The sequence below is a fragment of the Pelophylax lessonae genome (genome assembly GCF_965119305.1).
Source record: "Pelophylax lessonae genome assembly, chromosome: 1".
NCBI classification, from domain to species: domain Eukaryota; kingdom Metazoa; phylum Chordata; class Amphibia; order Anura; family Ranidae; genus Pelophylax; species Pelophylax lessonae.
Genome location: NC_138768.1, coordinates 855,818,627 through 855,832,517, shown reverse-complemented (window position 1 = coordinate 855,832,517; position 13,891 = coordinate 855,818,627). Strand labels below are relative to the sequence as shown.

At 46.7% G+C, this 13,891-nt stretch overlaps 1 protein-coding gene across 1 annotated transcript in view; it reads left to right on the top strand.

Moving 5' to 3' along the window:
* Positions 1–741: 741 nt before the first annotated feature.
* Positions 742–13,891, top strand: part of LOC309569660 (uncharacterized protein) — a 123,509-nt gene continuing 110,359 nt past the window's right edge. Inside the window, exon 1 of the mRNA XM_082275598.1 lies at positions 742–1,141. Within this exon, the coding sequence (XP_082131724.1) occupies positions 786–1,141 (356 nt within the window). The 5' untranslated portion in view covers positions 742–785. The remainder of the gene's footprint in view (positions 1,142–13,891) is intronic.

Here is a 13,891-nt window from a genome sequence, read left to right as displayed (position 1 = left end):
TAACTGTCAAAGTAATGACTTATTTTCCCAGGTAGGCGATCAAGATCGTCAAGTGGCAAGGACATTGACCACATTATACAAGGTCTACGTATAGCTGTTGTCTTCCAGAGCTCTGAATGTTCACTGGACACTAAAGCAGTCAAGTATGAATATTTAGCATTCTGTTAGTGTTGAGAACTAGCCCATTGCCTCCTGCACTTTTCGATCGTACAGTAAGTCCGGCTATAAGGTTCCTAGCCAATGGGAAAGTAAAATGAACTAGCGGGAGGGTGTAGTTGCAAATGCTGACACTTTAAACTTTGAAAATGTGTATATTGGGTTGGGTGTTCCAGAAGACCTCTAAAGCAGTGAGCAAACCCCCTTAGGTATCTGCATTGTAGTCCTACGGTCTGTTTGGTACCAATATGTTAGTGGCAATGTTATGGTAAGGGACCAATTAAAATGGAGGATGGATACCGCAATCTGCTCTCTGCTAGACATTGCAATATGATTCCACACTCCCAAAACAGAGACCTCAGCATATTATGGAGTTCTCTCTGCTTAACCCTGTTAGGAGAGAGAACTGTGATTTTAGGAGGACATCACATGACACTTGGAGCCCTACTTGTTTTTTGGCTTGGATTTGTTTTTCTGGTGGTTTTGGTTGCCACACTCTGGGGGTTCCACAAAAAACGAGTGCTCGCCATAATGGCATGTTGGGTTGCATAAGTTTTAATTGACCTTCTCTCTCTTTTTCTTATAGGCATCACTGTTTTTCACCTCAGCCTCACATCTCGCCCATCCTTATGTACCTGCGGCCAGAGCCTGAACTGGGTTGGTTCCCCACCCATGTCCAGGTTACCATCCTAGAAGCCAAAGGCCTTCGAGCCAAGGGGAAACACGGCACCAGCGATGCCTACACGCTGATCCAGGTAGGCCGGGAAAAGTACAGCACCTCCGTGGTGGAGAAGACCCCCGGTTCCCCAGAATGGAAGGAGGAATGTACTTTCGAGCTGTCCCCCGGAGCCCTGGAGAGGGGGGAGAACTGCGAGCTCCAGCTGACGGTCATGCATCGGGCTCTTATTGGTATGGATCAGTTTCTGGGGCAGGTCACCATACCTCTGCAGCAGATCTTCCAAGAGGGACGATCCCAGAGGAACCAGTGAGTATTAAAGCCAACATTGACCAGTGGTCTTACTATTTTTCCCTCTCTGTGAGGCCATAATAATGGATGTCTCTTTGATAGAGTGGAAGGGGCATCCTGATTGGGTAATCAGTGCTTTGGCAACTGTAAAACAGCATTCCAAGATTGGTGGACAGTGTGCTACTGAGGACATTTAAATGGAGCCTTAGGCCCCGTTCACACTGGGGCGACGCTACTTCGCCGGGCGACCTCACAGGTCGCGGCGCGCTGCTCGCACCGCGACCTCGGAGCTGCTGGCACGGACTTCATAACATTGAAGTCTATGCAGGTCGCTCCGGGTCGCCCCAAAGAAGCTCCGGACCCTTTTTCTAAGTCGGAGCGACTTGTGTCGCTCCTATTAGAACGGGTCCATAGCTTCTGTATGGCAGGCGACCAGGTCGCCTGACAGGTCGCCCCAGTGTGAACGGGGGCAAAGGGGGAAGGGAAGCTCCTTTCAGCCCCCGTTCACACTGGGGCGACCTGTCAGGTCACCTGCCATACAGAAGCTATGGACCCGTTCTAATAGGAGCGACACAAGTCGCTCCGACTTAGAAAAAGGATCCGGAGCTTCTTTGGGGCGACCTGGAGCGACCTGCATTGACTTCAATGTTATGAAGTCCGTGCCGGCCGCTCCGAGGTCACGGTGCGAGCAGCGCGCCACGACCTGTGAGGTCGCCCGGCGAAGTAGCGCCACCCCAGTGTGAACGGGGCCTCAATGATCCTGATTCAATGGTGTTGACAGTGTTCTTGGCTCTCAACATGACGTTGGTCATGGTTGCCTATTTGTTGCATGCATATTTTGTGAACATGATATTTTTGTTTTAAAGGGTCATGTAGAAATAGATCAATTCCCTATGAACCAGTGTTCATTTCATCAACGAAAACGTTTTCGGCAAAATTTTTGTCATCGGCATATTTTACTGTGACGAAAACAAAAATTACACCACATTTTTGCCCGCTGACGAAAACTGAGGAAAATCAATTCAGTTTTCGTTAATGAAAGAAAACGAAAAATATAAATGTGAGGCAGGGACGTTTACCCTCGTGAACATTTGGTTTCCAGAGCTCTGCCTGCTTCCGCTTCTAGCAACAAAACTACTGTGCAGCCAGCATTACAGGCCTCAGAGTCCTCAGACGACCGTCCAGAGCAGCACTGTGCATTGCAGGCCACCTGATGAGAGTCCCACTCCCAACTCACGGCAACGACCTTCCAGAGTAGAGAACTGAGTGTGTACATTACAATTACAGGCCTCCCCTCAGACCACCGTCCGTCCAGAGCACTGTGTGTGCATTACAGGCCTCCGAAAGTCAGACCACCATCCCATAGCACTGTGCATTACTGGCCTCCCCTTGGGCCATCATCCAGAGCACTATGCAGCATTACAGGCCTCCTCAGACAATCGTCCAGAACACTGTGCATTACATGCCTCCCCTCAGACCACCATCCAAAACACTGTGCAACATTATAGGCCCCTCAGACCACCTTCCCTGAGCACTGTGCAGCATTATAGGCCCCTCAGACCACCTTCCCTGAGCACTGTGTAGCATCACAGGCCCCTCTGGTCACCTTCCCTGAGCACTGTGCAGCATTATAGGCCCCTCAGACCACCTTCCCTGAGCACTGTGTAGCATTACAGGCCTCCTCAGACAACCATCCAGAGCTTTGTGTGCATTACAAGCCTCCTCAGACCACCATCCAGAGCACTGTGTGCAATGCATTACAGGCCTCCTCTTCAGGCTGTCCCATGTCCAGAGCACTGTGTGCATTACAGGCCTCCTCAGAATGTTCAGAGTGGCTAAATAGGAATCTGAGTGTCACACCTCAATACCATAAATACTAACATGATATTGGATTTTTTTTACTCCAGAAGTATATATGAGTTTGGAAATTCTGTAGAAATGCTTAAATAATGCATTACAATTTAACTAAACACATTCGATTTTAGTTGAGTATAAAACTAAGTATAAATAAAATGTACTGGAGATTTTAGTCGACTAAAATACGACTAAAACTAAAGATTCCAGAGGACTAAAATGCTATTTTAGTCAAAAGACTATAACTTAATCAAATTTCGATGCCAAAATGAACAGTGCTGTAAGCTTGGCACTATCAAACTGCATTCATATTATCCCTATGTTTGGTTGCTTCACCACTATTTAACCTTTTTAATTTGCTGAGATAAACCACTCACTAATTGGTTGCTAGGGGTGGCTTGAACCAATCCCATGCATCTGCTGTTACAGTATTATGATTGCTACTAGTACCATCTGTTAGATTTCAATAGATCCGTTCATCTGCGCTGTATTGGGAGAAAAAAAAAATATAGCACTGTATGGCCAGCATTTGCCACTAACAAGGAAATTTTTGCCCAGGGCACAGCTGGTTGTTTTGCAGCTAAATCAATTCTGCCACAGTAGTCCATCCATTTAACATGTACCAATTTCCAATCGCCCCATCCATGCCATCTACTCAACCCACCTATTCCATCAACCAACCCATCCACTGTCCATCTAACCCATCCATCCACCATCCATTCAACCCAGCCATCCATCTGCTTTCGGCAACAGGTAGGCAGGGACAACTCTGGAGCCTCTATGACTTGGCTCACAAGACCTCCCCTTCAACAAAAATAATCCTAATCCTGCATAAATTATTAAGTGATATGTACATTTTATGGTGGAGATTACAATCTAATCAAGAACGGGTAATGATAGAAGAGTCTTAATATCTAGAGTGGAGGGACTTGCCATGAGATGTTTACCCACACTAATGGCGCTTTTCCACTGCATGGAACCGAACAGTTCGGCTCGCTTTTGTGCTTTTCCACTGCTGGTACCGCATGGTACGGTGTTGGAACGGTACGGTACGGCAGCGCTTTTCCACTGCATGGGACCGAACGGTACGGCTCTCTAAAACAGTACCACCTCGATTGTGGTTCCAAGAGGTACCATACCCGGTACCATATCCCACAATCCTTTGCATGCAGTCATTACTAGCCACTGATTGGTCAGAGAATCGTTGTTATCCCACCCACTTAACTTTAGTACTACTTTAGTGGAAAAGCAAACTGTACCGACCCGTTCCAACACCGTACCATGCGGTACCAGCAGTGGAAAAACAAACCGGGCCGAGAAGAGCCGAGCCGGTACTTGCAGTGGAAAAGTGCCATAAGTAGACCAGTAATGACCTACCATGCTGCCAGAATTTAGAATCCTGAAGAGTAGCAAATGCCCTGCCCAAGACCTGAACTGCTGATTTTTCATATGCTGGTGACTACCTAACATTTTCAGAAGGCTAGGAAGGCAATGGCCACAAAGACAGGCTTCCTGATACGGAGACAAGTAAGCAAGCAGGATAGAGTATGACGAGATGTCACCGATCTAGAGGTGGAATGTATGGAATGGTGTGGACAGCAGTTGACACTGTGAAGAGGTAATGGGTTACTTGGGAATATCCCAGAGACTTGTATATAATGGAGCACTGGAACATTCAGTGTTGTGGCGAACAAAGTTAGCAACTGGTTCTAATCCAAATATTCCATTGTCTGATTCGATAGTCTGACCATATGTACAAGTGAGAGCGCATGGGTCTTTCTTATCAGCTTTTCATTAGTTTCCAATTTGGCAAAAAAAATTTCAATCTTTTTAGACCATGACTAAAAAACTGTTTGCTGTCTTCCTGATTTTTGTAATTCTCAAACGGAACAAAACTGAATTAAACAAAGTTGCAAACACTTTTATGTAATATTTAAAAAAAAAAAATAAAAATTGCAAAATAAAAGATAAAAATATTGGTCCGATTTTAGAAATTAATTTATGTAAGTGGGACCAGTGAAGGGTGATAGTCAGGTTGCAAGGCCATCTTTAACCCAGGGTAAAAGGGGCAGCTGCTCCAGGCTCAATAATTGTTGTGGGGCCCAAAGCAGCTTAGCTGCCCGAAAATAGTTGAGATGTGGAATTGGCTATCTCTCAGAAGATGAGGGCAAAATTGAATGTTGGGGGTGCTGGTGATTGGTTGGGTATCATGTTTGCAGCCCATGTGGTGATTGGCCAGATTGGTAAAGCAAACCTTGTCCAGGGAGAGTGTCTGTCAGTTTGGGGCACAACCGCGCTCACCCCCCCCCCTCTCCCTCACCATGGGGGGGGGGGGGGTAGGGGAATGTGCTCTTTGCCTGACATCCTCTGGACACTGTCAAGGTGGGACCACTGGGAGGTGGCAATGCAGGGGTCTATGAAGGAAGGGAAGGGGGTCCTGTCTGTGTGATGTGAGTAGTATGCAGGAGGGGTCCTGTGTGCTGCTGGTAACAGTATGGGAGAGAGGGGTCCTGTGTAATGATGGAGGTAGTGTGGTGAGGGGCGGACCTGTGACTTTTGGGATGTTGAGGTGTAATGAAAAATTGCATGGGGAGAGGGGGCAAGAAAATATTTGCCCGGAGTTCAATCAATATTAGACAGCCCTGGGAGGTTGGATAAAGACATTGAGCTTTGGAGAGTAGAATAAGACCTGGATTCATGGGATAGGCCATGGTCCGGGGTGGATTGTGTTTTGGTTGGGTTATGTTTAGAAAATTAAATCTTCTATCCATGTAAGATTTGTAAAGTGAATTGTAGAGCTGTATTTTGATCCTTCCTCCAAGCAGCCATATGAGATTTTCATTGTATCAGGTGATGGTTGTCTTGGTTGACAATCTCTGCTTGGCGCCCATTAAACCACTGTAACCGAATCCAACTACAGTTGCTCAGCATTGCAATGTGATCCCGTGTGACGTTTTTTTATTTTCAGCAGCCAAGACTGCCTATGAAAGCCACAGAGCTTAGATTTTGAGAAGGAGGGTTTACGAGGGAAGAGGCCCTGTTTGGACACGTTGGGGAGGTGAGAGTACATCTGGTTTGTTGGGAGCTTTCATTGGCAAACTGGAGCTTCATATAGAAATACTTTACACTAGATATTGAAATCCAACTGAACTTCCAGTTTAAATGGACTAGAGCCAATGCAAAGCTCCTTTTTTAAAAATGTAAGTTGGCATCCTACCTTTTTGAGCCATGGTGCTGGCTCCTAAATATTTATATCAGGTGCCAGCAGGGTTTTAATTATTATGGGCGCCCCAGGACAAAACCCATTCCAACGGCATCAAAACAAAAGGTGTACAAAGTCTTCGTTTGTTTTCTTTAGATAGTAGCCACCTGAGAGCCTGTTTTTAGCTCTTGAGTGGAAGCAGTGGTCTCTCTGCAGAGCTCCTTCACGCCCCTTCTTTGGTCAGATCTAAAGTTCTGTATGTAGCAAAGCTCATGCTGATTTGAGGGTTCTAGCCCTGACTTAGCAGGGGACATGCTGGCAAAATCACTGTAAGCCCTGGTGCACACCTGAGCTGTTTGCTGAATCCATTTTCTAGAAGCACTTCAGTGCTGCCTTGACATGAGGTTTCCCATTGTATCCTATGCTGCCTGTTCACACCTGAGCGTCCTATTTCTTAAAGCTTGTCGCTCAGAAAAGTATATGTGCTTTTTTTGGGGCAGTCACCCTTTTTATTATCTATAGACATCTATGAGAGGACCTGAAAAAGTTTGCTTTCATGCCTCTCCTCATCCTAGCACAAAAACACTCAAGCTCGAAACCGCTTTGAAAAAACGCACAACCATCTGAAGAAGTTTAAGTGTGAGCTTAGCACAAGACCAGCTGCCCCCAAAGAAACAAACTCAATGCAAAGGCAGGTCAGGCCCAGTCTTGGGACTGTCACCCACACTGGATCATTGAGGTAAATGGGGACTTGTTGAGCTGAGTTTGATGTGTTCCTCAGATAGAGGCCAAGTGTAGAAAATGTGTCACTCTACACAGGGTCTAAATGGGCTCTATTCATCCATCCATCCCATCTGTTCCTTCCATCCAATATGTTCATCTATCCCATTCATGCCTTTCACCAATCATCCCATCCATGCCTTTGCACCCATTCATCCATATATCCCATTCATGACTTTCACTCACCTATCCAGCATTCCATCCATCCCATTCTATCTATCTACTTCATTCTATCCCATCCATCCCATTCCATCCATGCCTACTAGACATCTACTTCATCATATGCCTGCCATCCAACCATGCCTTCTATTCATCCATCTACTTCATCCTATGCCTGCCGTCCATCCATGCCTTCTATTCATCCATCTACTTCATCCTAGTCCAATCCATCCTATGTCTGCCATCCATCCATGCCTTCTATTCATCCATCTACTGTACTTCATCCTATTCCATTCCATCAATGCCCTCTATTCATCCATCTACTTCATCCTCTTCCATTCCATCCTATGCCTGCCATCCAACCATGCCTTCTATTCATCCATCTACTTCATCCTAGTCCATACCATCCTATGCCTGCCATCCATCCATGCCTTCTATTCATCCATCTACTTCATCCTAGTCCATTCCATCCTATGCCTGCCATCCATCCATGCCTTCTATTCATCCATCTACTTCATCCTAGTCCATTCCATCCTATGCCTGCCATCCAACCATGCCTTCTATTCATCCATCTACTTCATCCTAGTCCAATCCATCCTATGCCTGCCATCCATCCATGCCTTCTATTCATCCATCTACTTCATCCTAGTCCATTCCATCCTATGCCTGCCATCCATCCATGCCTTCTATTCATCCATCTACTTCATCCTAGTCCATTCCATCCTATGCCTGCCATCCAACCATGCCTTCTATTCATCCATCTACTTCATCCTAGTCCATTCCATCCTATGCCTTCTATTCATCCATCTACTTCATCGTATCCCATTCCATCCATGCCTGTCACTCATACATCCATCTCATTCCATTTATCCACTCCTCCCATCACATCAATGTTTGCCACACATCCATCCCATTAATTCTTGTCTCCTATTCATCTATCCATTCCATCCCATTATAATCATGCCTTTTACCCATCCTCCTTTGCCCAGCCCCCCCCCCCTTTGCCAGTCTCTACTGGTCCCATATTTCGGTAACTTTTTTTTTTTTTTCTAAAGATTTATCTTTAGGACATGAATGGCCTTGGAGTATCCAGCCACCACAGCAGTACTTGTTCCCAGAATCCTTTGTTGCCTGATCTCCAGGCTCTTATGAGACTTCCTTAGAGTAGAACTAAAAGCAAAACACTTGAAGTGAAGGGAAATCTTACACTGATCGGGGATTATAACATTTGGTTCGCCTTCAGCTCTACTTTAAGAGGAATCTTCATTATTTTTTTTCCCAGTGACGTGGGAGTTTTGGAGCCTTTAGTTCAAGGCCCAGGCAGAAAAATTATATAAAGGAAGAAAAGCCAATTTTTTTTTTTTTTTTTTTTGCACGTTCCCTGTGCAGCCAGCCGGCCATGTTTTCTTTTCTTCTGACTGTCAACTGTGTGCTGCTCAGGGAGGAGAGAGATCAATGGCGGGACAGTCTATTTTGGTCTTGGTTATTTATGATGACGGGGCTCAGCCAGTGCTGCATGGAATGCCTGGCTTGCAAAAGTCTTCAGGCAGTCTGTGTTCCGTACAGAGTCTGCTGAACCATTTTGTGTCCTGACTCCATAGTGATGAACCTGTCGTCTCTCAGTGCGGTAGGATCCGGTGATGCCACCAAGGACTGAGGACAGTTTTTTTTTTTTTTGTCCAAGCCTCCTGAGATCTGTGATGAGGATATTTAAGGCGGCTGTGGGAGAAGGGACGTGTCATTCTTGCCAGATATTTTAATTTGATCAATTTCTATTTATTTTTTAATAAATTCTAGAGGAGGAATGTTAAGGTGGTGGTCTGCACCCCCCCTCCTCAAAAATGTAAAGTCAGCAGCTACACATACTGTAGCTGCTGACTTTTAGTATTAGGACACCTACCTGTCCTGGAGTCCATCGATGTCGGCACCGCAGCCGATGTTTCCATCAGCTGTCAGATGTTGCCATTGCCGGTAAAGGAACCCGGCCATTAAGCCGCAGGTACCTAATGCGCTCTCTTCCTAGAGGCAGAGGGAGGAGAAGGGGGCCGAACTTCTGAGTCGAGGTCCGACAGAAGTGGGGACATGTGCCAAATGTGGCACCGGAGGGTGGGGGGAGGAGACAGATAAGCGGAAGTTCCACTTTAGTGGGACTTTGCTTTAGGTTGGTGTTTTATGGACCCTCTAACTCATAACCCCCACCCCAGCTGTTCTCCATTTTAGAAGTTCCTCCCTTACCTAATTTTGCAGTTTCTTTTTTTTTTTTGGGAATATTTTACGGCCCTCTTTTATGGGGAATAAATATTAAATTGCAGTTTTTACTTAATCCCAACTAGGATGCTGTCTGCATGGATTTTCCATGTGGTGTGTCTGTGTGGACTTCCTCTCTAGGTACTCTGGTTTTCTCCCACATTCCAAAGGCCTGCTTGTTGGATTAACTGGCTTAAATGAGTGTGTCCAAGCATTGGTACGCTGGTGCTGTGGTAACGTACTCGGCTACCTCTGGGGGCGCCCTGGGTTCGATTCCTGGCCAATGCACCAAAAAAAAAAAAAATTAGTGTGTCCAAGATGGCTGGCTGTTCTCCTGAGTCCCCAGCAAGAAAAGTACTATAGAAATAAAAAAGTTTACTTTGGTAGTGCCGTGATACCTTTTTTTTTTTTTTGTTTCTCCTGGAGACCTCCCTTCATTTCCTGTCCTGTATTCTCAATGGGAAGTGAGCATATCCTCTTTCTAGGGAAATTCCCTTCAATAGATGTCACAAGAACAAGTGACCCCATTGGTATACATCCCCTCCTTATCCTGTGCTGGTGCCAACTCAAATTTTGGCTTTACCAATCCTTTAATTTCTGATGCTCAGGACAATTGGAGAGGGTTAATCACTGCAACAGTCAGGGACACAAAAATCAATAAAAACCTAACCGGTTCTAGCCCAACCTCCCCAAAAAATTTACAAAAATATATATTCTTAACTTTGTTTTTAGTTGTAATTTAAAATGGACCTTCAATCCCTGCCTCTAATCTTAGGAAAGAATAACCTAGAACCCCACTCTTGAAGCCTCCTGGGATATGCATGTTGCATATTCCTGAAGGCATCCGCTTCAACACAGTGGCAGGAGAAGGGAAGAGCTGGTGGCATGTCATCAGGGGCCAGTGGCTTCAACAAGCAAGAGAAGGCCGTCTCCTGCTCTGAGTAAGGAAGATGGTGATGCAGGACCTGGTGTGCAGCAATGGACTGGCAGATCACAGCAGGACAACACTGGATCCACCAGGCCTGGTTATAGGTTTTTTTTTTTTTTTTTTTGTTGAGTGGGGGGATTTGAAGCAACCCAGCAAAGAGGAAAGTATGTTCTGGGCAAGCGCAATTCCTCCTGTAGGTGTGGCCCTCAGTAGACAGATTTGGCCCCCTTTAGTCCTCTTAATTGAGCCTTCTGCAGGGAGTTTGTCATAGACCCTTGTAGGCAGGTGTAGTTTGCCCTCTCTGCACAGGTGGCGCTGTCCGGCAGCCATTATGCAAGGAGCAGAGGACAGGGGGAACATGTTCCTCTAAGGCACAGGTGTCAAACTGGACTACAACTCCCATGAGGCATTGCAGGGTGACCGTTACAAGCATGACTCCTACAGGCACAGGCATAATGGGACTTGTAGTTCCACAACAGCAGGAGGGCTGCCAGTTTGACACCCCTGCCCTAAGGCCTCCGTAGGGGTAATCAGGAGAGCAGCTATCTGATTGGACATGGATGACCTCAGTGGCCATCTTTAGTGTGGGCAGTGCTAATAAATAGCACTATCCCCCTTCAGATAGCGCATATTGGCAAAGTGACCTGGTCAGGGGTAGGAACTTACTGGTCAGGGACAGTATGTCTAGCATTAGGGACAGACTAAGATCTGCTCGCCTGTGTTGCCAGACAGTAGCCCTTCGGCCTCCAGTTGCCTTGTTGCCAGACAGTAGCCCTTTGGCCTCCAGTTGCCTTGTTGCCAGACAGTAGCCCTTTGGCCTCCAGTTGCCTTGTTGCCAGACAGTAGCCCTTTGGCCTCCAGTTGCCTTGTTGCCAGACAGTAGCCCTTTGGCCTCCAGTTGCCTTGTTGCCAGACAGTAGCCCTTTGGCCTCCAGTTGCCTTGTTGCCAGACAGTAGCCCTTTGGCCTCCAGTTGCCTTGTTGCCAGACAGTAGCCCTTTGGCCTCCAGTTGCCTTGTTGCCAGACAGTAGCCCTTTGGCCTCCAGTTGCCTTGTTGCCAGACCGCCTTCCAGTCACTTCCTCTGTCAGATGTTGCTGAGTTTCGGGGATGCTTTGGAAAATTTCTCTAAATACCGCTGGGCCAGTTCGGCTGTTTTAGTTTACCACCTTGGTGGAACTTTTCGTCTTCATACGCTGCCACACTTGAACTCTGTGTGCATTTTCTTCTCTACGAGGCCTCTGACAGTCTCCTGGCTTAGAATATCAATTTGGCTAAAAGAACGTAATGGTGGTGTTGCTCTTTTAATGTGTGCACATTCACCCAGTTGCTCTTTTAATGTGTGCACATTCACCCAGTTGCTCTTTTAATGTGTGCACATTCACCCAGTTGGAACTGGGGGAACACTGACTTTTTTTTTTTTTTTTTTTTTCTGTATACAAAGGTTATTATGGGTCACTTAGATTTGAGTGCTTAGTAGAGTACATCCCCCATATTTCGGGTTGGGCTCAGACAGCATTCCAGCAGCTCTATTAATATGTTGCTGTTATGCAGAGGTGGTGCCTTCCTCGGACAGTGAGATTTTTCCATGCAGTATGTTGTAGGAGTAGAGCGGCTGGGCACGGGACATGTGAAATTCCCCCCCATAAGACGGCCAGGAACAATCAGCCACTTGTTTGCTGTTAAGACCTACTTAATATGATGGGATGTGGAAAAGACGACCGCTGGCTGGATGGCGACCAGACGTTTGCTGTGAAAGGCAGACCCAGCTTGTACACTGCTGTCCAAAATGATTCAGGTCTATCCTCTGCAACTGTTCCCCTTTTTTTAGGTTTGGTCTACAACCTACCAAAAGTGTATTTTATATAGGCGGTGGTCGGGGAACTTCCATCTAGAAATAGCCTTGTCTTGTTCTACTTTCCATATGGCTGACCCGTTCTAATTTTATCCAAACCCAAAACTTTTCTTTTTTTTCTGATAGTGTAGATGGGTGGATTTATGGTGGGTGGTTGAAACCTCTGGTGTTAGAACAAGCAACCTCAATGGAGATTACCACTCTCCCCCCTCTTACAGCTGTAATATTTTTCTATTTCTAATCACTTTCTGCTCCCATGACGGAGATCCCCAACATGCCCAGCATACCAACTTAGAAGGTGAATCCCCTATCCAACCTCACCCCTGGAGTATGGCACCTATGGCAAGAAAAAAGACAGCCTGAATAGAAACGTGTGTCCCCTGCTAGCATGCTACAGAAAAGGACCTATGCTTTTTGTGGGGAAGCAGTGGTCCCTCTGCAGAGCTCCAACCTACCCTCTGCTGAGTCAGAGCTAGAGCTTTTCAATCAGGAAGGAGCGTGAACTTTGCTGATTAGAGTTCTAGCTCTGATCCAGCTTGGCGTGTGCCAGACCTCTGTAGAGGCCACTGCTTCACCACAGAAAGCAAGGGTCCTTTTCTCTAGGCCAGTGATGTTTTGGAACTACATTTCCCATGATGCTCATGCACTCTGCAGTGTAGTTTACCATCATGGGAAATGTAGATCCAAAACATCTGGGGTGCCAAGGTTCACCATCACTGCTCTAGGCTGTGGCATCTTTCTAAAGAGAATGGAAGACGTTTTTTGTTTCAATGGACCTGGAAAGTATTTACTGGATGTAAGTTGGGTTTTAACAGTTTGCGTCTACTGGTTTCTGCTTTAATTTCAGAGATGGCCTGGGGGAGAAGCAGTGATGTCCATGGCAGCCAGGCAAATATTTGTCATTTTTTTCTAACCTAAGAAACGTGATGGAATTTGGTTCACTGCCTTAAAGAAACTCATTAGTCAGAGAAGTCCGGGGGCTGCCACTGTGATCTTCTGACAATGCTAGTAGGCTGGTTGTATGTCATCTAACTTCAATACTTTGAGTTCCTGACCCTGAAATCTCTGCAATATCAGAAATTCTCCATACTTATTCAAGGTCAAGATGCTACTGTACCTCAGTAGTTGTGGTGATGAAGGCAGCTGAAGGTAAGAGATGGCTTTACCTTTTGCACAGTTGTCCTTTTTCATTTACCCAGCACCAGGGCCGGTGCTACCAGTAAGGCGACATAGGCAGCCGCCTAGGGCGCAGCTTAGCAGGGGGCGCTGGCGGGGCCTGACCCGAACTAAGTGACTTACCGTAAGTCACTGAAGGGGTTTTAGCCAGTGGCAGCCGGCCCGTGCATCAAGGGCGCAGGGGCGCCCCCCCCTATCCATGCGTCCGGCCCCTTAATCTACATGCAGGGCGCCGGATGCATGGATTCCAATGAGGGTTTTTTTTTTTTTTTGAAGCACCTGATTAGAGCCAGAGCCTCTAATAGGCTTCAAAAAAGGGTGGGCTCGGGGTGCAGAGCACTGCGTCCTGAGCCCACCCAGTTGTGTGAGGTTAGCAAATGAATATTTGCTATTGCCACACTGATTCGCCGCTGAGAGGGGACAAGGAGGAGACTGAGGGGGAAGCTGTCGCTGTCTGGAGGAACAAGGTAAGTGAACTGGCGAGGGGGGGATATGGTGTGGACTGGACTCTGGAGTGACGGGGGGGGGGTCCGTGGCCAGGTCTGTCTGCCGCTCCTCCCCCGACTGAT